Raw genomic sequence first — 22253 nt, 5'->3', positions numbered from 1 at the left:
GTCAATTTTTCACTTAGCATTTCAGATGCCTTGTTTTAAAAAATCACATTTGTTGTACTTTGTCTTATAAAGCAAGGGAATGTTTACCTTTTGAGGTGACAATTATTAATGGTTTGTAAATCCATATTAACAAATGAAAACAATTCTGTGGTTTATTGCCACAGAGTGATTTTAAACCAATCACAAAAAAAATATGTATACATACCATCGACTGTATTTGTCTCCACCGCTATCTGCCACGTCACATCAACCGGTCTCACTCCCAAATCTCGCGAGAATTGTCTTTCCGGAAGTTCCACGTCAGTGTGCATTACTGTTCACTGGAATCGTAACATTTGGATCGCGTAAAACCACTATCTGATCTTGTGTCGACGAAACAGTGATTAAAATGGTGAGGAAGCCTTAAGATGGAGCATGTTATTTCATTTCATCACTAATCATTTTGCTCTGCCTATTTGTTTGTCTAGTGCTCGCGAAAATACCCAACAATGCATTCTCGTTAGCAGCTAGCTAGTTAGCTAGTGTACAGAAGATCGTCAGATGTCAAACCTTGGCAGTTTGATCTTTTAAAGTTGTCGAATGACTTAATTTGAAGGTTAAGGCCAGTGGATATAAACAACTTAATTAGCGTATCGGCGTGTTAAATGGATCTCTGGCATGACTGTCATGGATTGCACACCTACGTCCAAATGCTTTATAATGTAGTGATTACGTTCAAGTGTTTGTACAGAAACGACATTTGTGTCCCCGAATTTTCAGCCGCTGAGGCTTGACATTAAGCGGAGGTTGACAGCCAGGTCTGACCGTGTGAAGAGTGTGGACCTTCATCCAACCGAGCCATGGATGCTGGCCAGTCTGTACAACGGCAGCGTCTGTGTGTGGAACCACGAAACACAGGTAAAACACGCAGGAACATAGACTTGGGAGATGCTATCTTAACACAATATATCAAACTGAAAATGTCACATTTGTCTTGTTTTTGTCAGACGCTGGTGAAGACTTTTGAGGTGTGTGACCTCCCTGTCAGAGCATCCAAATTTGTGGCCAGGAAGAACTGGGTCATCACAGGAGCAGTGAGTAACCTACTGTAATGCATAATGCTCTCCTGCACCTTGGTAGACATCACAGTCACCCAAAAAGTGACAGAAACAAAAGCAAACAAGCCAATGTCCAGCTTGGTTCAATTAATAAAGTTCTATTTTTCAGTTTTCTCTTGCCAACTAGGTGAAATTATCGTTTGATTTTTGGATATGGACTGATACCAAATTTTATTTTCTGATGATTAACAGTCAGATTCTGTTGAATTTTTTTCCCCTTGGTAGGATGACATGCAGATCCGTGTGTTCAACTACAACACCTTGGAGCGTGTTCACATGTTTGAAGCCCACTCTGACTACATCCGTTGCATCGCTGTCCACCCAACGCAGCCTTACATCCTCACCAGTAGCGGTAGGCTCATTCGTCTTAATTCACACCACTAATCCTACAAATGTTTGTGTCCAGCAGTGCACTTTAACACCGTTCCCATCTCTGTGTAGATGATATGTTGATCAAGCTGTGGGACTGGGACAAGAAGTGGTCCTGCAGCCAGGTGTTTGAGGGCCACACGCACTACGTGATGCAGATTGTCATCAACCCGAAGGACAATAATCAGTTTGCCAGTGCCTCCCTTGATAGGACCATTAAGGTAAGAACAACTTGTTTTTAATGCTCACCAGCATCAATATTAGGTACACGTTTATGATCTCATCAAGCGATGGAATATAGTAGCTGTCTTAAAAACATGGAGAAATATGCCATGTTCCATTAAAAAAAATATACATATTAAAGGGCTACCGAGCGTGTTAAAGCTCATTTAGTCGTGTCCTTGTGTTGATTCAGGTTTGGCAGCTGGGCTCGTCATCTCCCAACTTCACTTTGGAAGGTCACGAGAAAGGTGTCAATTGCATCGACTATTACAGTGGAGGAGACAAGCCCTACCTGATATCAGGCGCTGATGACCGGCAGGTCAAAATCTGGGACTACCAGGTGACACATCTTGCTGCGCTAGATTTTTTTGTCCTATTTACCAGGGACTTAGAAGAGAATTCACTTCATTTCTACTCCTTACTCTGTTACAACTTCTTGCATAATATGTGCTCGGCCACCTCTATTCCAGAACAAGACCTGTGTTCAAACGTTGGAGGGCCATGCCCAAAATGTCTCCTGTGTGAGCTTCCACCCAGAGCTGCCAATTATAATCACCGGGTCAGAAGATGGTGTGTTAGATTTCCCGCTCCGCTTTACTCATCCTTGCCGTGTATAACTTTAGTTCCTCTCGCTGAAGGTACGGTCCGTATTTGGCACTCGAGCACGTACCGCCTGGAGAGCACCCTCAACTATGGCATGGAGCGGGTGTGGTGCGTGTGCGGTCTCAGAGGCTCCAACAATGTCGCGCTGGGTTATGATGAAGGAAGTATCATTATCAAAGTGAGTACAAGACGTTAATGTGTAATAGTTAGCAGAATCAGTTCTTCATTGTAAATGGTTTTGTGTTTCTGTCCCCACATGTAGAAATGATGTTATTTACTTTTAATCCCACCCGTTGTCTGTTGCATTTCTCCACAGGTGGGGCGTGAGGAGCCGGCCATGTCGATGGACACCAGTGGGAAAATTATTTGGGCCAAGCACAGTGAAATTCAGCAGGCCAATTTGAAGGCAATGGGTGACGCTGAGATCAAAGATGGAGAGAGGCTCCCACTGGCCGTGAAGGACATGGGCAGCTGCGAAATCTACCCTCAAACCATACAGCATAACCCCAACGGGCGGTACGCGACAGACGCACAAGCAATATCAGCCTCGCGTTGCGTGACCTGCTCTCATTTTGAGCTCTCGTTCGAAGGTTTGTTGTGGTGTGTGGCGATGGCGAATACATCATCTACACCGCCATGGCTCTGAGGAACAAGAGCTTCGGCTCCGCGCAGGAGTTCGCTTGGGCACACGACTCATCGGAGTAAGCGTTCACGTACAAGACTGTCTGGGATTCTTTGCTGCTCAATGCGCCACGACTAAATATTTTATTCAACATCTTATTTTTTATTTTATTTATTTATTTTTTTTTTTAAATCTGCCTCTTGCGATTTTAACAGATATGCCATTAGAGAAAGCAACAGTGTGGTCAAAATATTCAAGAACTTCAAAGAAAAGAAATCCTTTAAGCCCGACTTTGGAGCTGAAGGTAATGACAAGTTGAGCTTCAATAAATTATTGAAATAGAATTAGTGGCAAAAAAAAAAAGATATTCTTATGTTTGAACCTCCAGGCATCTACGGGGGTTTCTTGCTCGGGGTGAGGTCAGTGAACGGTCTGGCGTTTTACGATTGGGAGAACACCGAGCTGATCCGCCGCATTGAGATCCAACCCAAACATGTAAGTCCACTTGGCATAGGTCAGTTCATGTTTTGATTTGTGAGTGTTGCTGCTTGGTTACTAAATTGTCTGCTTTCCTAGCAACACAAGCAGTCCCTTTTAGTCCAAGTCTTCCCTTGGCATCACTTCATACATTATTTTTCCTGTGTGCAGATCTTCTGGTCTGACTCTGGCGAGTTGGTCTGCATCGCCACAGAAGAGTCTTTCTTCATCCTTCGTTACATGGCCGATAAAGTAGCTGCCTCGCAAGAGAACAACGAAGGCGTGACAGAGGATGGAATTGAGGATGCGTTTGAGGTTTGTCGGCCTTCCCTTTTTTGTCAAATTGTTTAGGATTTATTTTTTTCTCAAAAGTCACAAGACACACCAGGAATACGTTAAAATTAGAAATAAAGAGCGAACATATTAAATATATGTTGACGTCCTTCCTCTCCCACTTGCTAAAAAAACACATTTGATCACTTATACACGTTGATGCATATTATTAAACATGCCAAAAGCTGACGCCATCAGTCCTAAAGTGTTCGGGGTTTCCATCATTCGTTCCATTTGTGAAGTCCCTCCATTTTCTCTTGGTTCAGGTCCAGGGAGAGATCCAGGAGATCGTGAAGACGGGACTCTGGGTTGGCGACTGCTTCATCTACACCAGCTCTGTGAACCGACTCAATTACTTTGTGGGAGGGGAGATCGTCACCATTGCTCACCTGGACAGGTCTGAGATTTATTTCTCCACGCATTTCATCATCTCAAGCAACTTTTAAAAGTTCTTTTCACGACAAAGTAATAGGATCTTCGAACATTATCTGAGATGCACCCTCTCTTTGCAGAACCATGTATTTGCTGGGTTACATCCCCAAAGATGACCGACTGTACTTGGGAGACAAGGAGCTCAACATTGTCAGCTACTCCCTCTTGGTCTCAGTTCTGGAGTATCAAACTGCTGTCATGAGGAGGGACTTTGGGATGGCCGACAAGGTGCTTCCCACAATCCCGAAAGAGCAACGGACCAGAGTGGCCCACTTCCTGGAAAAACAGGTCAGGACTCCACCGGTCGGTGGTTTCACCGCTGATAAATGATTACCACGTTAATTTTTTTTCTGTTTGGCTTCCCAGGGTTTCAAGCAGCAGGCGTTAGCTGTGTCCACAGACCCAGAGCACAGATTCGAGCTGGCCTTGCAGCTGGGAGAGTTGAAGATTGCCTACCAGCTGGCAGTCGAGGCTGAGGTAACTTGAGTGTTTTACCATTAAATTATTGTTGTATTGCACTGGAGAGGGGAGCTCTCTAATCTCGCTGCACACTGTGCAATGACAATAAAGGCATTTCTCAGAATCTGATTCTGATTAAAATCTTTTATTTTGTTTTTTCTAAATTTCCCAAATAAAAATGTACGTTTTTCCTGGAGGCAAATGCTGCCACGCTCCCCTAAATCCTAGCGCCCTAGTTTGAATGTTTGATACCTGGCGCCGATTGTGAGCAAACATTCTAGATTGACCTCCACACATTTCCCCCCCCCCCTCCTAGTCGGAGCAGAAGTGGAAGCAGTTGGCAGAGCTGGCTATCAGCAAGTGTCAATTTGGCCTGGCCCAGGAGTGTCTGCATCATGCACAGGATTACGGCGGCCTACTCCTGCTCGCCACCGCTTCGGGTAACGCCCCAATGGTGGGCAAGCTGGCCGAGGGTGCAGAACGGGACGGCAAGAACAACGTGGCCTTCATGACCTACTTCCTGCAGGGGAAGTAAGTACGACATGCGACTCATGTCGTGGGCAAAATCACAAGTGTAAAAGTCGTTCTGTCCTCATTTTCTCACAGACTGGATCAGTGTTTGGAGCTTTTGATCAGAACCAACCGCCTACCTGAAGCGGCTTTCCTGGCTCGCACCTACCTGCCCAGCCAGGTATCTCGTGTGGTCAAACTGTGGAGGGAAAACTTGGCCAAGGTTAACCAGAAGGTGAGAATGGTGACTTTCTGTTAAGTTGAAACATCATGGGTATGCAAATTAGACCACGTTTAATTTTAATGCAGTTGTGACCTCTGATGTTGTCTCATATCTGGTAAAAAAAAAATGTTTTAACATCTTTGCGGTGTAGGCTGCTGAATCCTTAGCAGATCCTACAGAATATGAAAACCTGTTTCCCGGTCTGAAAGAAGCATTTGCAGCTGAGGATTACCTCCGAGAAAATTGCTCAGGCGCCACCAGGCCTGCCACAGACTACCCACTGGTCACTGTGAGTCGATAACAACATAAAAGGACAGCTCCATGTGACTCATTTGAAACTTGTTAGTGTCTTTTAACCAACTCGTGTTTTTGCCTTCAGCTAAACGAAGACAGGAATATTCTAGAGGAGGCTCAAGGTCACCAGCCCAAAGCGGTGTTCCAGCTTTCCGCGACTAAGGTTTGTAGGCGTTATCCAACCACTGAGGGACACGATTGTGTTTGAATTGCTTTTTTTTTTTTTTAATAAACTGGGTTATTAAATATAATTTCAGACAGAGGAATATGAAGAGTCTCCTTTAGTATCAGTCCCTGTAGCTGCCGTGGAGTCTGCAGTCACGCATTCAGAGCCTGAAACTGTCCCTGTGCAGACGCAGCAGGAAATTCCTGAGTTCTCCCAGTTGGAAAAAGATAAGGTAACATTTGTCATTCTCGTGCGCTTGATTTATTTTATTTGGTTTTCTCAATGAGGAGCTGTTAAAAAAAAAAAGTTGTCCATGTTTGCAGGTTCTGGAAGAGCTGGAATTAGACCTCGATAATTTGGAGGTAGATGACATCGACACCAGTGACGTTAACCTGGATGACGACTTTCTAGAGGACTAGAGATCTTCTACCAATTCTACTGTCGACCACCTCGGAGCTTATTTAAAAACAGAGACCAAACACCCCTGCTCCCTTTTTGTACTTAAAAATGTTGTATCCTCCACCTACAGATTGAAATAGATGACCGTGATCTCAGTCATGTTTTATCCTCAGAGGAATAGTAGATATCGTGTCTACCGGTATTTCAGACTCCATTTTGTACACCATGTATCAACTGTTGGAGATTATTTCCCTTTATTACATTGACCTAAATATTTGTTTTTTTGCCTTGTCTGTCATGGAAAATCATTGTGCATTCAGTCCAATAAATTGCGGTTGCTGTAAATATTCACTTTTGAATCAGTTCCATATAGTCGTCAGATGCATTTGTTGGGTGAGTTTTATTGAAAAAATATTGGGGTGGAAATGCCTTATAAGGGACGTGGATGGCCACAACAAAGAGGAATCCTAACTTGAGCAGTAGCATTCATTATTGGTTCCTGTGTCCTCTTAAATAAATCTACCCTGACATTGCATGTCAAGTCATTTCCTGTGCTGCTGTTCTACTGTTGAATGTCAACTTTTAAATGAGTTTTAATCTTGCAATGTGAAATATTTGACCCACTTGAGCCCCCTCAGCCAACTGTATGCGAGAGAGACCAAAAACATGAATTAATAAAATTATTACAGTCCAAAAGATATAAATACAATCCTGAAATATGAAAAGTAGTATCGCAAAAGTGACAGTCTGTCATTTTGGATTATTTAGAGATCAACTGTGTTTGTTGTGTTTGAGTTATGTTTCAAAGGATGCTTAAATTATTTTTTCAAATAGATAAATTGTTTCTCGGTGGTTTTAAAATATTAAATGGTGTTAAGGTTTGCTGGTCTGACAACAGAAATGCTAAAACGCCAGGACATTTACCTCAACGACTTAATGCAGTTCTCCTCCCCTCCCCTAGGTGGCATCCCTTCCAGATAACCTCGTTTGATTTGGTGCAGTTTTCTTGTGCAACCAAACTGCCGAGAGTGCCGAGCTTGGCAGCAAGGGAGAGTAGACGATTAAGATTTTTTTTCTTTTCTTTTTTTTCTTTTAAAGTCACCCTCCTTTCTGATTTTAAGTCTTTCAAAACCTGCCGCCAGTTAAACCCACGAGACCTGCGTAAAATGTACGGACTACCCGCGGAGGAATAAGGACCTTTTGGGGGGGGATTGAGCTGGCGTAGAAAAAGCCAACCGAATCGGACGGCCAGGAAGAGCCGGGGAGGGACCGCCGCATAACCGCCGCTAGCGCCACGGGGAGTCGGGGCCCGAGAGGGAGCCTGCCGGGGCCCTCGGCTTAATGCGCCGTGCCTGCTTCTTCGCCTCAGCCGCACTCCGAGATGGGGGAGACCAAAATTATCTACCACCTCGACGACCAGGAGACACCCTATCTGGTCAAACTGTCTGTGCCGGCGGACAAAGTCACTTTGGCAGACTTCAAAAATGTCCTTAAAAAACCCAATTACAAGTTCTTCTTCAAATCTATGGACGATGACTTCGGGTAACTGTTTTCTATACCTGCTTTCTCACGTCGTTTTTAGGCTGTCATTCTTGTTGCTTTCACAACGTTCGTGCTGCGGACTTGCCAACGGAGCAGCCAGCTGGCTTGTCATCACTTCACCTGGCTGTCGGCTACTCGCTTTAGCTTTCCTTTGTTAGCTGCTAGCACATCCATTTAGCGTCCATACCGTTTGTTTACATTGCTCGCTAGGCTAGCCGATGCGGCTTTTAGCTTGTCGTAACGCCGACCTAATTTGGCTTTTGGCATCTCCGATGCCCCCCGGCGAAAGTTCCCGATAACATTTCAAAGGCTTTTGTCATGGAGCGGGTTGACAATCGCTGAAAAATAAGCAGTTAGGTGCGTCATCGATGTCAGCAGTTGGGGGGGATATGTATGGCTAGCTCGTGCTAGCAGGCTAACGTCAGAGGTAGTTTGTGCTGCAGGCCCTTTGGACGTGCGATATGCGATATTCCTACTTGTGCGATTAATTGTCCGTGTACTATGTCCTCATTAGTGATACCATCCCGCGGACTAGAAAAACGGCAATGAAGTATTGGGGAGCTTTTTTTTCCTCCGCAACTGCTTTCTCCTTCCACTTCTGTATTTGACATTTCTACGTACTTGTACGAAAATATATTGACGTTTCCCCCCAGCAGTTGCTGCCTTTGACTACTAAATGACTTTTATACGCACTACTAGAATGCTTATGTCATAGTCCTGAGATTTTCTCCACTACTGCATGACATGTCTGCCCATTAGTAGCAACTAGAAAAGTGCACTAGTAGAACTATGCTACAAGGGACGTTTTCCCCACTACTGTCTGACATTTCTTCATACTAGTAGAACGACTGATGTACTAGTTGTCAACTGGCAAGTTCATCTTGACCAGGCGTGCCCTAGTCCGCTCCTCAAGATCTCCTCTCCGGCCTGTTTTCGATGCATCCCTACTGCAACACACCTCATTCAAATAATCAGGATTGTTTTCAGGCTTTTGTAAACCTTGTTAATGAGCGGGGGGGGATTCTAGCAATCAGAGGTGACAAAACCATGTCCAGAAAGTAAACACCCTGCCACAACCGTGGTAATTTTGTTTCCCGAAATAACTAGTTACAAGCGTCATCTTTGTCAGTCACCGAGGGACACAGGCTAATGTCCGATGGGTAACTTGCAGTTTGAGCTCGTTCGTCCACCAAGCTCCTGCTGTTGTTGTCCTTTAGTCAGAGGAATGCAGAGTTGGACTTAGGAATGTACCGTTCATCACTCTGGCAGATTTATAGCCATGTCCCTTTGTGTTCAAACTGGAAAAAGTGTACATGTTAGCGTTCCCCCAGACTGTGGCGTCCGAATAGTAAAGTGGGACCTGATTTATTTTAAGCACTTGAGCCAGGTTTCTCGAGTTGTTTTCGCTCAAATTCAAATAAGGGTGGGGCAGCAACTTGGCCCCATCGGCAAAGGCGTGCTATTCATGTTGGGAAAGGTAAAGGGATGCTCTGTAAACACACCTGCAAATCAAAACAGTACCACTGTAAGAACTCGCAAGACGTCCGGACGGACATTTTTGATAGCAGTTCTGGCCGATCCTGTTGTCTGAGCCAGAAGATTATTTCATGCCATTTCTGTATTTATTTATTGTGGATGAGCACTTAATCCAATGCAGATGTTTGCATATCAAGCAGCTGAATGAAAGTCGGGATTAAAGTGTTGGCAAACCCACAGTTAAAATAAAACGCCACCAGTATTGTCAACAGGCGCGCGCCATCATTTAACTCAAGCTGGTCGTGAGTACGCTGCAGTGATTCTAACAATTTCTAATAAAAGTACGTACGTAACAATCAATGGCTGAATAAAGTTCAGTTGTATTTAACTTTTAATTTCAATACATTTCATCTTTAAGGACTGTTTGGTTTTAAAACATTTTTAGGTCAAGTTTTGAATTAAGTTGGGTGCAGTATTTATTTCATTTATTCGTGTATGTGAGGTGTTGTGTTTTAATTTCTATAGAAACAATTTTCAAAGTATTTTTATATTTGGTACGTGGTGTAGAAAGTTCAAGAAGAAGTGATGTAGTGATGCAATATTTAATCAGGTTGTTCCTTGAGTTGCACGTCTCCATTGCCTCTAAACCAGCTTCAGGTTTTATTGCCCGCGAGTGCTTTTGTCTCTGCGCGAGTTGACCGAAACACCGCTTTGTCCGCTTTGCAGGGTGGTAAAAGAGGAGATATCCGACGACAACGCAAAACTGCCCTGCTTTAACGGACGAGTGGTGTCATGGGTAAGTTCAAATGCGTCTGTTGGATCATCGTCATCATTTTTGCTCAGTTTTCTTTCTTTTTTTTTTCTTTTCCCCAATTACCGCATTAGTTTGGTTCAGTGTCAGTCGTGGCGCTGAGTGCGCTTCTAATAGAAAAGGCTTTCCAACTTTTATTGTGAGGACGTAAATCATGCACATTCACCATGAAAAAGTTTCACGCTGGAGAGACGAGTCGATTCAAAAGCTCAGTAGAGCGCAGACCTCCCCCGAGGCCAAATATGAATGCAGGATGATGGTAGGGTGTACTCGTGCAATTATTTGCATTTGTGAATGGAGCGGGAAAGAGCAAAAAAAAAAAATGCGGAGGGGAAGCGAAGGACAAGAAACGGTATGTCATGGTGTTGAAAGAGCCGAGCCGATCGATCGAGTCACGAGCTGTGATTTGCGACCGAAAGAACAAGTGGCCGAAATGAGCTTCCGGCACAGAATGTCCGTGCTCTCGCTTAGAGATAGTTGAAGAAGCTCGCTCATCCAGGAGAAGCTCAAGAGTCAAGAGGATATTTGATATGTGATTATTTTTTTCCAGGTCCTCTTCCCATTTATGTGTTTTTAACAAAGAAGAAATAAATACATAATTATTACAATAGATAATAAAAACAAATATTGATAACTGTTTTGGGTCTTATAGGCAAAATTACCCCCCAAAAAGGCAAATGAATCCTGAAATAATATGAAAGACCGTCTTGCATCACATCCCGCATAATTTGGATCAATTTAAGAGTGTTATTTTTCCCGATGATTTTTATTTGAATTCCAAACTGCGGTGGCATTCAACACGAGAGCTTTGACTGTACATCCAAACACAGATAAAACTTAACCTCCTCCGTAGTGAAAAGAGTTTCAGTCGTTTGGTTGCTCTCTGACATTCCAGGTTCTGGTTGCTCAGGCACAAATGTGTGTCTGCGTCTGTCCATGCACGTGTGCGTGTGTGTGTGTGTGTGTGTGTGTGTGTGTGTGTGTGTGTGTGTGTCCCATCTTTGTCATCTGTTCCTCAGCAAGTTTCTATCTTAACTGTTCAAACTTTTGAACTCTGCATCCACCCACTTCTTGTTGCCAGGATTCATTGTCCACGTCCAAGAGCCTTTTCTTTGTCGTTCCATCCTCGCTGATTGTTCATACAAATGAAGAGTTTATGAGACTTTTCTTTTTTTTTTTCTCCACGTTTGGCCTCCGAGCCAGGTAAGCTAAACAAAGGAGTGCAACAACAACATTCACGTTTGACTCTGGAGGGTGTCTGGAGTTTGTACGAGAAAAGGGCCAAATGACTTCCATTTGTTGGCCCCCAAACCTATTCCGTCTCCAGGGCGCCGTGCATCTTTCTGGTAATCTCATTAGCACATAATGAAGCCAGCGGCAGTACACATGCAAGATGGCTGCTGTGCCTGATGTCTTTTGTTTCCATGGGCTTCAGTCATTTTTATTTTCATTTCTTTGCAATTTTGGGGCGTTTTTCAAGAAACATTGAGCAAATCCTACGAGCGATGCAGCTGAACTCACGTCGGGCGGTGGTCAGTGTTCTGCGACTCGTTTTCCTGAGTGGCTGACCGCAGGCTCGGAATATTTTGGGGATTTCAGTAATGTCCCACATGTAACAAATCATTATTTTTCGGCTCACTGAAAAATAATTCCGACGAGTTTGCTGCATGTGCTCCCTCAAAACGCAATAACAGAGTTTCCGTTTTTTCTACTGCAGCGCATTCGTGCGTCTGAAGTGTTCAGTCGCTTAGTTGGCAGCCATCATTTTTTCGCAGCGGTCCACTTGAGTGCCGTTTGGGCCCCGTCACCCGGTGTGAGGCAATGCACGCGGCGCTTTCGAGACGCCACTTGCATGTAGTGAGTCTCTGCCAAGTCCTGAGCCACCGCTCTCCTGTCTCCGTGACAAAAGAGACATCCGTTTACCAGGAAATGGCCTCACTTCCTCCCTTCTTGACTTTGAAATTGGATTAGCAGCAAGTGAAATCACGGGACCAAATTCTTTACGAAATGGAGGCGGACCGCGTTTTACGAGCAGGTTTCAGTTCATCTTGTTATTGTCGCTCCTCAGGTTGCGATTGCAAATCCTGTCCGTGTTTTAGTGACTTTTGTTGTTTTACTTGGGACCTTGCGTGCACATTATTATGTTGGTCTTGTTTCAAAGTTCCCCGGACCACAAAATGTTATTTGTGTTCCAATGTGTCAGCTTGTTTGTCTCCACTGTCCAATGTGTTGTTTCAACGAGTTGATTGATGGCCCTCTCGGGTCCAACGAGGGCTTGGCCTGCGATCGCCGCCGCAGCTCAGCAGCGGGCCAACAGCCTCTGGCCTGTTACGTTTCACTGACCAGCAAATGAGTTTTAATAGGCAATCTTTGCGCACATCAACTGAGCTCCCAAATGAAGCAAATGAACATGTCTCTCTGTCAACAACCAACTTGCACAAAGGATGCCGTCCGTGTATGAGCTCATGGTAGCGACTTCCAATGAGTTGACGTTCTATTTTTGTCTGCCCAGCCTTTTCACATTTTTATCTCTGATGTTGAATGACTGAAGCGAGTCGTTTATCACGTTGACGTTAAAGCAAAATTCCTCATGATGGGAGAATGGCGCCTTGGGCAAATTGTTCCTTTTACTCAATTTGGTGGTTGTGGTGCCAAAATGATTAGGATTAAATATGTATCCATATTGCCTCCCGTTTGTGGTATTGCTCTAACGGCCGCACCTCTCTGCTTGCTCGTAGCTGGTTTCGGGAGACGGCGCCCACACAGATGCCGGTTCAGTGGCGGACTTGGAGGCGGCGCCCCCTTTGGAGAGGACAGGAGGCATCGGAGACTCTCGGCCACCTTCTTACCAGTCAGTGCACGTTTGTCGTTTTGTTGAAGAGGGACATACGTTTGGTGTGTATGTGATCGCCAGATGACAAATGTTTGTGCGAATGTTGTGAAGGAGACCCTCGGGCTTTCAGAGAAAACTGAATAATGCAATAATGCAATGCAAGTCTATCTGCTTTATAAATTGTGCTTTCTCTGCACGCTAGTGGGAAAGCAGCAAGCGGTCGAGACAGTTTGGACAACGACGCGGAGACGGGCTCGATAGTGTCGCAAAGAAGAGAGCGGGACAAGCCGAGACGGAAGCACGCCGAGCACGGTCAGGAAGCTAAAAGTGGAGATTTGAATAAAAATGTCTTTTTAATTTGTTGCCTTAGCGTTAGCTCGTTAGCTTCACGTGTACGCTTTGCTGTCATGAACTTGTCTCAACAAAGCAGCACATCCTCCCACTTGACTCCCGACCATTTGTTTCTTCCACAGGTGTTAGGCAAAACGGGTTCTCGTCACGGCCGGCGGGGCGAGGAGGGGCCGAGTACGACAGCTGCTCCTCTTTCATGAGCAGCGAGCTGGAGTCCACTTCCTGCTTTGATTCGGAGGATGACGACGCGACCAGCAGGTTACGTGCCTCACGTTTCCTTTCGGAGTATTAACAAAATGTTTTGGAATTTTGAAATAATCTGCATGCTCGACTTGTCCAACGGCTTTTTAGTGAGCACCCCCTGAATTTTAAGGTTTCCATTACATGCTCAAAGTCACCATCTTTGAATTTTTATCAGTTTGCTAGAATTATTTATGAAGGGGCTTGTGTGGAGCAGCATTTTCACACGCAGATCTGACTCTTCTGTTTCCCAGGTTTAGTAGCTCCACCGAACAGAGTTCCTCTCGTTTAATGAGACGACACCGACGCCGCCGACGGAAACCCAAAGCCTCGAATCTGGACAGGGTGAGACCACACTAATCAACCGCATCATTTCTTATCAAGTTTCAGCAATTTGACAGTTTGGGTTGGCCTCATCATCTAAATCTTTTTGTCTTTTTTCTTGTGTCCAGTCATCATCGTTCAGCAGCATAACCGACTCCACCATGTCGCTCAACATTATTACCGTTACTCTCAACATGGGTGAGTTGACGGTTTTTACACACACACACACACTGTTTATACACATTTTTTATTTATTTTTTTGTTTAAATAAAAGTCTAAATAATTTGAATAGTTACTATTCCCAATTATTATTTTTTATATTCTAAACGATTGATAAAATAACCTAACCCTGACCAAGTTATTCAAATAAAAGTGGCTCAATTTTGACTTCATAGATGCCTGTGAACAATGCTTGTTTATGGTCTTCCTTTTTTTTTTCCTGTATCCCTTGTATCAACGGGAGTTCACTGTATCTTAGTCTTGTATGCATGCAGTTCTCATCACTTAAAATATGCTGTAATATTTTCAGAAAAGTACAACTTTTTGGGCATCAGTATTGTGGGCCAGAGTAACGAGAGAGGAGATGGAGGAATCTACATCGGCTCCATCATGAAGGGCGGAGCTGTGGCTGCCGACGGACGCATCGAGCCCGGAGACATGCTGTTGCAGGTGCGTGGCTGTGTTTGTTGCATGCGGCGCGTGCAAAATGCACCCAGAGAATGTAAAAATGCGTCGGCGCGTTACCCGGGAGAAGAGGAATGCGCAAGAGAGCCTGACGTCTCTCTGGTTTGTGTTCCACGCCAGCAACTAAGGTGAAGTGGTGTGAGAGCAGTCAGCTTCTAAACAAAAGTTCTGTCATGGTTCTTCTACGCTTGGTTGAAGATTGGGGCTTTTTCCTCATGTGCATTATTTATTCTTACATTTTCAATCCGTGCCAGTGATGATGTCACGTTCTGTGGCATGAGACTCGGTCAAGTGTTAGCTTTCCACTTTCATTTTTTTCTCACGATGGCCATTTTTTTAAAGTGCTTACAAGATGGTGCTTTATTAGCTATATATCAAGAATATGTTGTGGGGGTGTTGATGTCAGGCTGCAAATATATATTGTAATGAGCACTAGCAAAATAATTGAGCTTCACACGGTCATTTGAATTGTAGAACGTCCCACTGATGACTCTGTGGTTCTTGAGGCTGTCAAACTTTTGCAACTCTTTAGGAAATAAAGTAGCAATGGGCCTGTTTGTGTTGTCACAATTGGATGGGAAAATATTTCCTTTGTGAAGGCGTTAGATGCCTGGCTTTGTGGTTTTTGTCAGTCATTTGAATAAATTCCACTTGGATTTTCCTTGGTCAAAATATCTGGCAGACATGTCTAAATATTCTGATAACATAACTTGTGCGTGCGTGCATACAATGGACCCACACAGTGAAAATCCGCCTACAATGGACCACTATTATAATTCTATAATTTTTTTTTACCCCACAATATCTTGACTAACTGGGGATATATCGCCAAAAGCGTTTTCCATGAATACGTATACAGTAAACTAACGTTTGACCTCACCAGCCAATTTTTGCCCCTAGTATGAAGGTTAATATGTAAGATTGTATTTGACCAAGTTAAACAGATTTTAGAAAATAAAAAAGTGAACCTGCTTTGCATTGTTTGTGGTTTTCATAGTAAGGGTTGAGCAACGTCTCTGCGTTTTTTGTTCATTGTCTTCTCTCTTTTGTGTTCCGTGCAGGTGAATGACATCAACTTTGAGAACATGAGCAATGATGATGCGGTCCGAGTGCTTCGGGACATCGTGCACAAACCCGGGTAACAGCAACTCAGCAGCATTCTCACATTGCCTCGTTAATGTCGCAATCAATGGGCCAAATGTTGCATCTGTTTTTATTGCCAGTCCCATAACTTTAACTGTGGCCAAGTGCTGGGACCCGAACCCACGGAGCTGCTTTGCTCTGCCGAGAAGTGAGTGCTTCTTCTTTTGGTTTCGAAGGCAGTGTTTCACAACTTTTTGGGAGCCAAGACGCATATTTTACATTACAAAAACAAAATCCACAGCACCAGATGAAAAAAATGTCACAGAAAGTTTTTTAAGAATTAGTGATGACTTATGGAAAGCATTTTATTGTTCTTTTGTCTTAATGTGTTGCTGACCTAGATAAATAAATATACATTTGTAGCAAATAAAAAAAAAGAAAAAGGATAATTTCGTAAAGCTCCCTCATAGAACAGTTTATGTGTCACGCCACAGTGGTTTGGAATCGTTCTCGTTGTTCGAACGTGGACATCACAGACGTCTACTTTGTCTTGAAACGGACCAACCTTCTATTCGATCCTCCAGGTGAGCCAATTCGACCCATTGACCCGGCGGCATGGGTGTCACATACCGCAGCGATGACTGGGGTGTATCCCGCCTACGGTATGAGCCCCTCCATGAGCACCGTCACGTCCACCAGCTCTTCCATCAGCAGCTCCATTCCAGAAACCGAACGTAAGTCCACTCTCCACGTGCAAGGCCGTCCCATGATAGATACCGTCGATATGATACGCCCAATTGTGAGGAGAAGCGGGATGGATGGATAAACATTTTCTGAAAGTCTTAGTCGGCAAAATATGTCTGCATAAAGTTTCAAGTTCACAAAGACACTTGGAGGACTGCCATTTAGTTTCACAGATCTCATTGCCGCTCTTTCCTTTTTTTTTTTAATTGAAAACATCTGAATATCATCACCCTTGAATGTCTCGGCTCCTCCACACCCTGACTGATGAAGCCACATCACTATCAGTCTCCCCCTCAGACGCGTTAGTAAATCTTGGCGAGCCCCTCCCTCTTACTGCATTCCAGCAACGAGTCTGTCGTCCAGATTTGACGGCGTTCAGCTTCACAGCTCGCTTCCCATCTGTTCTCTAACCCTCGTCAAATATCAGCCGTAACTCACAACTTTTATCTCCCCTGTAATCTTTCATCCTTTGAGATGAATCGTCTTTTCTGCGCGACCGCATTTATTCTTATTTACTTTGTTTTTTGTTTTTTTTTGCTGTGAGTTCTGGATCCGTTTTGAGGGTGGAAATATTTTGTATTATCTTTAAGTTTGAATTTGTAATTGTGCCATTTTAAACACTTGAAGAAGAAAAGGTGAAAGATGTCGGGCCAAGAGTTTTAGTGCTCTCTTCAGATTGCCAAAAAGTCCCCCCCCAAAATCATGAAAAAAGACTTGATGATGCAATCTTATGAAAAGATACAACTACTTAAAGGCTATGTTTTTTGTTTAATACACACTCCTGAAACATATTTGATATATTCTGTGAATTCACAAAATAAATGTTTTCATTTGCAAAGCAGTTCAACAACAAAAAGCTTAAAACAAATGCGGTCAGCGCAAAACACATTTTTGCTATTTTGACCTCCGAAAAATTCCCTCCACGAGGACGTTGTTGCACGCTACTCACAACTCCCAGCAGGCATTTTGGGGAGAGATTATGCTCTTTAATTTAGGGAAATGAAGGAATTACCGACCTAAGTGGGAGCTTATAAGGCCCGTCGAGGGCAAAAAACTGAAACGCACTGCGCTTAATCACTCCCAAAAATATCTAATCTTGTACAAAAACGCTTTGTCTGTGTTTGTGCTTTAGAGGACATTCAGTTCACAATGTCCAAGCTGTTATTGAACAACTTTTTCCACAGGAAAGCACTTGATTTATTATGATTTCTAATGCAGCAAAACCCAATTATTCTCCTCATTCTAACCCAAATGATGCAAGTTTATCCTGCGGTAGGAGATGTGTGAAGAATGATCCGCTTGGAAAAACCATCCCGCTAAATATTTAAGATTTAAGAGAATTTCCTGTTGAGTGCGGACAACACCAAAAATGTCCAAGCCACAAAGTCCAGAGCAAAGCGGGATTCAAGTTGACCGAATGATAACAAACAAATAGTCTAGGAAAAACATTTTTTTTCCACAAAATTGACATGATGATGGGGGGGGGGGAGTGGGCCGAGCGGCTTCTTCACTTTCCAGCAGTCTTCTGGTTTGGGAGGCGATTGTCTCGATGGTCGCAGGGCAACACACTACAAGCTTGCCCACATTTTGGATTGGTTGCTAAGCAACCAAACTGGAAGTAGCCTGGTGCATTTTACCGCTAGTTTGAATTTACTGACAACAGGAAGGCCTGGCTTTGCTCATAATGAGGAGGAAGAAACGTGATACACGTGCAAACATTTTGTAATGTTTAAATCAGAAGTTGTTCCAAATTTCAACCAACTTGGCACATTAAAAGTCGTGACGAGCTCCATCCATAGCTGTGCCTTCTTCACCACGTTTGTTTGCAACTCAACAGTCATCTGCTCCATGCTGTTTTCCATGTAGAACTCTTGCCACAATCTCTTACTCTCGGCCCTCAGAAGTCAGTGCAGCAACATTTCTCTTAATAGCGCTGGCGAGGTTTCGTCACAGTGCCCTGACCCCCAACTCAAACTATTTTTTTTTTTATTTTGATGCACGCCCTTTACTGCAGGCTCCCATCTTTGTGCTGCCAGCGATCACGCCACAACGCATCGTCGTTGCGCAACAGCAGCCCTTAGACAATATTGGGGTTGGTAAATGGCGCACTGCTAAGTGCAGTGTGAAAACGCTTTTAAGTGTGCGCTCTGTTGGTCATTTCATGTGTGGGCTTCTGTTTCCAAATCTTACCTGAACGGACTCCATGTTAACCCAAACGTGTTTTTTCTTGTCCTCTCAGGATTTGACGACTTCCACCTCTCCATTCACAGCGACATGGCAACAGTTGCTAAGGCCATGGCCTGTCCAGAATCAGGCCTGGAAGTGCGAGACAGGATGTGGCTGAAGATCACCATCGCAAACGCCTTTATTGGTAATGTCTGGAAAAAGATTGTATTTTTCTGGTGGGTTGGGGGAGGAGACACGCCACACGTTTGTAACATTTTTTTTGTTCTGTTGTGGCATTAGGCTCTGATGTGGTGGACTGGCTCTTCCATCATGTGGAAGGCTTCACCGATCGCAGAGAAGCACGTAAATACGCCAGCAACCTTCTGAAGGCTGGTTACATCCGGCACACTGTTAATAAAATCACCTTTTCGGAGCAGTGCTACTATGTGTTTGGAGACCTCTGCGGCAGTAAGTGAAATTCAAGTCTTTAAAAAAAAAAAAATTCTGTCCTGCAAATGCTCACCTATTACTATTCTATATTATAGTAAGATACTCCAATTCTTATCTTGTATGTCAACGGCTGAGCATGCGTTTCCTCCTTTTTGCCGTACAGATATGACCCACCTGTCGCTCCATGACCACGATGGTTCCAGTGGGGGCGCCTCAGATCAGGACACGCTCCCCCCTCTGCCTCACCCCGGGGCGGCTCCCTGGCCTATGCCTCTGCCCTACCAGTTCCCCATCCCTCACCCCTACGACCTGCCGCAGCCCTTCCACGGTGGGCCGGCTGCCGGCAGTGCCGGAAGCCAGCACAGCGGTGAGTGCCGATGCACAATCGGAGCTTAAGCTGCACAGGCAGGCCTCGGGTTCTGAATGAGTTTCGTTCCTTCTCTGGTGACGTAACACGAATCTGCTCAAAAGAAACTAATAGAACATCGCCTGCCTCTGTCGGAGGTAAACAGTTTCCTCCAAAAACCTCGCCGTCCACCGACTTGGATTTCAAGTCGTCACCGTACGGCAGTGGAAAGTCAGACATTGTGGTCGCAGCGGTTTGCTCAAATAACAGCCGTATTTACTGACCACACATCACACATCCTGTCCCGCTGTTATCCCAGAGCTTCTGTTTCAAGTTTAATGACTGAGTTCAGCCGTTCGTTCTCAACATTTTTACATCAAGTAACACCTTTTGCATTTGGGAGAGTTCAAGTGTCTTACCAAATGAAGGCAAGCTCAAATGTTTTTCGTTGGAAGATAATATAAGGTCATGTCTAAGTCTCGTCACACTTCCTCAACCAAAGCATATGGGATGTAGTCGCTACAGGTAAAGCATCCAGTACTTGCCAGAAATTTCTGCAGCTTCTTTTACATGGCTGCCTCCCCTGAAGTTTTCCTTTCATCAATTTTTGAGAATTCTTGGTGATGTCACTGCTGTGCCATATTTTCTCCACTTGTTGATGACGGTCTTCTTGATATATTAAATGCCATGGAAATTTTTTGGGAGCCTTCTTTTGCATCATACCTGAAATCCCTTCAATGCTGCAGGCCATGGCTTATTCTGTAAAATGTGACTATTAAAAAAAGTTCAGGAAAAGCCAACTAGAACCACTGCACTCTATTTGAGGTTAATCAGAGGCTCTTTAAATGGTGGACGTTGAGTGCTGACTCGCAGTTTGTTAGCCTGAATGAAAACTCCCAAAGTGTTGACAACTTGTAACCGCACTTTATTCGCCACTCTTCACCATTACACCACCGCATACAGACGCACTTCCTCTTTACCCAACCCCAAGTAACACTGCCCCCTAGCTGTGTGGCATGTGAAGGTTATTAAACAAAAAGTTGACATAAGTTTGCACGTGATTGGTTAATTCTGAACATGTACAACCCTAGGTATTTAAATTAAAGGGTGTGCAAACTTGTGCAACCACAATAACGGCGTTGTATATTTTTACTTTCCATCTCAAAAGGATTTTTTTCCAATTGTAGCAAAAGGTCACAATGTGGCAAAATATGTCAAATGATTTATCTTGGGCTCTTTTAGTTGACTTTAGGGTGTGTAGACTTAATATATCCATTGTACAGATTGCATTCTGTGGCGCGCAGTTGTTTTTTCTGTTAAAGTCATTAAAGAGCCATCATAAAAATGAGTGGCCTTTGTGCAGCCATAGAACGAAACCATGAAATGCAAAAACTAGGTCAGATCTGTGGGCTTGACTTTTGTTTGCGATTCAGATTGAGTCAATGATTTACACGCGACTACTAGTCACTGTGTGCTCTCCTCTGTCCACAGAAAGCAGCGGCTCAAACTGCAGCAAAAACGAGGGGCGTAAATCTGGCGGCAGCGGGAGCGAACCCGAGATCAGGAGCCACCGAGCTCCCAGCGAGCGCTCAGCGGCTCCCCCTAGCGAGCGAAGCGTTCGGAGCGCGCTGAGCCACCGCAGTGCCAACTCCCATTCGTTAGCTTACGGGCAGGGTCTCATCTACGGCCCACCCGGGTTGCCCCCGCAGCCGCCTCATCTGCCTACATCCGCTCCCGGAGCCCCCCCGGGTAGGGAGCTGGCCTCGGCCCCTCCCGAGCTCACGGCGTCACGCCAGTCCCTGCGAATGTCGGTGGGCAACGCCGGCGAGTTCTTTGTGGACGTGATGTGACTCGGGTTCTCGGGCGAGTAAATGAAAGTGTAGCAGATTGGGGCCACCTGGTGTCCGAGGACGACAGAGGTGAAGGTTGCGGCAGCTGCATTCCGAGGCTTCCGATTCCGAAAAGCATGGATGCGACCAGTCCTGTTGTGTGTGCTGTGAGAAAAAAAAAAAGTTTTGCCTCTTTTGTGCTTCTCTTCTTAGTAGTTGTGGCCATACTTTCTTCAGTGAAGAACCCCCCCCCCAACACCACCACTCTCCAATTTGCTCAATTTTGCCACCAACGCGCATGTCAGTTTCCGCCTCTCAGTCGGGAAAGGTTGCTGCAAGAACAAAAACCAAGAGAGAGAAAGAGAGGCAAATGGTGGAAACAGACAGACGGGGAGGATGACTCAGCGCTTTTCTACGTGGATGTTTTTCATTTGTGTTTCCCTTTGCGCTTCCCTCCTGCCTGTCTTCCTTATCTTAACATTCTTTGTCCCCCCCCAAGTCCAGGTCAGAACTGAGGGGTGAAAAAAAAAAGCCTTTTGCCTCTCCTTCACTAACGAAAAGGCAATGTCGGTTTGAACACTAACTGGTTAACATGTTCAGACTTAAATGTTTGCTTGACTTGTGAGACAAAAAAAAATCTTGATTCAAGAGAATCTCAGTCCTTTTTACTGTCAGAATGTTTGATCTTGTATGTAGTTGATCACTCACAACCAGTTTTATTTTAAGATGCAAAACATGAGCCTCAAGTTCAAATCATTTTTACACTACATGATTACACTTCCAACTCTTAATCCAAACATTTTTTTAGTTTGTCTTGTTGCAATGTATAGTGATAAAAACAAATCTTACCATGTCTCACACTACTCTTTTATCAAGGAAATGCCTTTTTATTTATAAATATAGTTTTATGACTTAACTTTATGACTGTGTTGTGTTTTGTTTGCACAGACCAGATTTATAACAAAAAGTAGGAATATGCAAGTTACCATCAATAAAGATTTTACCTGAATAAATAGTTGAAAACAAACAGTTGCATACCACAGAGGGAACCGTGTACAACTCGTAGTACTCATGCATCGCTTTAAGAATTATTGGGATTGATGGATTGTGCTGGTTAAAAGAAAACAAAGACCAACCGCACAAAAGCATTGCTTTTTGGATTAAAAAA

General features: G+C 44.2%; 2 protein-coding genes across 2 annotated transcripts; both read left to right on the top strand.

Moving 5' to 3' along the window:
- Nucleotides 1–221: 221 nt before the first annotated feature.
- On the top strand, nucleotides 222–6555 carry copb2 (COPI coat complex subunit beta 2). Its single transcript, XM_088310284.1, has 22 exons — nucleotides 222–391; nucleotides 760–897; nucleotides 987–1073; nucleotides 1323–1449; nucleotides 1539–1687; nucleotides 1882–2028; nucleotides 2159–2258; nucleotides 2327–2469; nucleotides 2608–2807; nucleotides 2882–2992; nucleotides 3129–3217; nucleotides 3302–3408; nucleotides 3562–3705; nucleotides 3990–4120; nucleotides 4236–4443; nucleotides 4522–4632; nucleotides 4931–5145; nucleotides 5221–5359; nucleotides 5499–5636; nucleotides 5727–5804; nucleotides 5899–6039; nucleotides 6131–6555. The coding sequence occupies exons 1-22, from the start codon at nucleotides 389–391 to the stop codon at nucleotides 6224–6226; spliced, it is 2802 nt and encodes a 933-aa protein (XP_088166410.1). The 5' UTR covers nucleotides 222–388; the 3' UTR covers nucleotides 6227–6555.
- A 636-nt stretch (nucleotides 6556–7191) lies between these two features.
- On the top strand, nucleotides 7192–22006 carry LOC148326497 (segment polarity protein dishevelled homolog DVL-3-like). Its single transcript, XM_088311375.1, has 15 exons — nucleotides 7192–7748; nucleotides 9951–10020; nucleotides 12774–12886; nucleotides 13071–13180; nucleotides 13342–13477; nucleotides 13714–13804; nucleotides 13912–13981; nucleotides 14313–14452; nucleotides 15529–15605; nucleotides 15691–15758; nucleotides 16135–16284; nucleotides 18534–18665; nucleotides 18761–18928; nucleotides 19074–19277; nucleotides 20748–22006. The coding sequence occupies exons 1-15, from the start codon at nucleotides 7588–7590 to the stop codon at nucleotides 21104–21106; spliced, it is 2049 nt and encodes a 682-aa protein (XP_088167501.1). The 5' UTR covers nucleotides 7192–7587; the 3' UTR covers nucleotides 21107–22006.
- Nucleotides 22007–22253: the final 247 nt, after the last annotated feature.

The sequence above is a fragment of the Idiotropiscis lumnitzeri genome, chromosome 12 (assembly GCF_059441095.1).
Source record: "Idiotropiscis lumnitzeri isolate Australia: NSW breed Sydney's pygmy pipehorse chromosome 12, RoL_Ilum_1.0, whole genome shotgun sequence".
In the NCBI taxonomy this organism is placed as follows: Eukaryota; Metazoa; Chordata; class Actinopteri; order Syngnathiformes; family Syngnathidae; genus Idiotropiscis; species Idiotropiscis lumnitzeri.
This window is presented reverse-complemented; position numbering and strand designations above follow the sequence as displayed.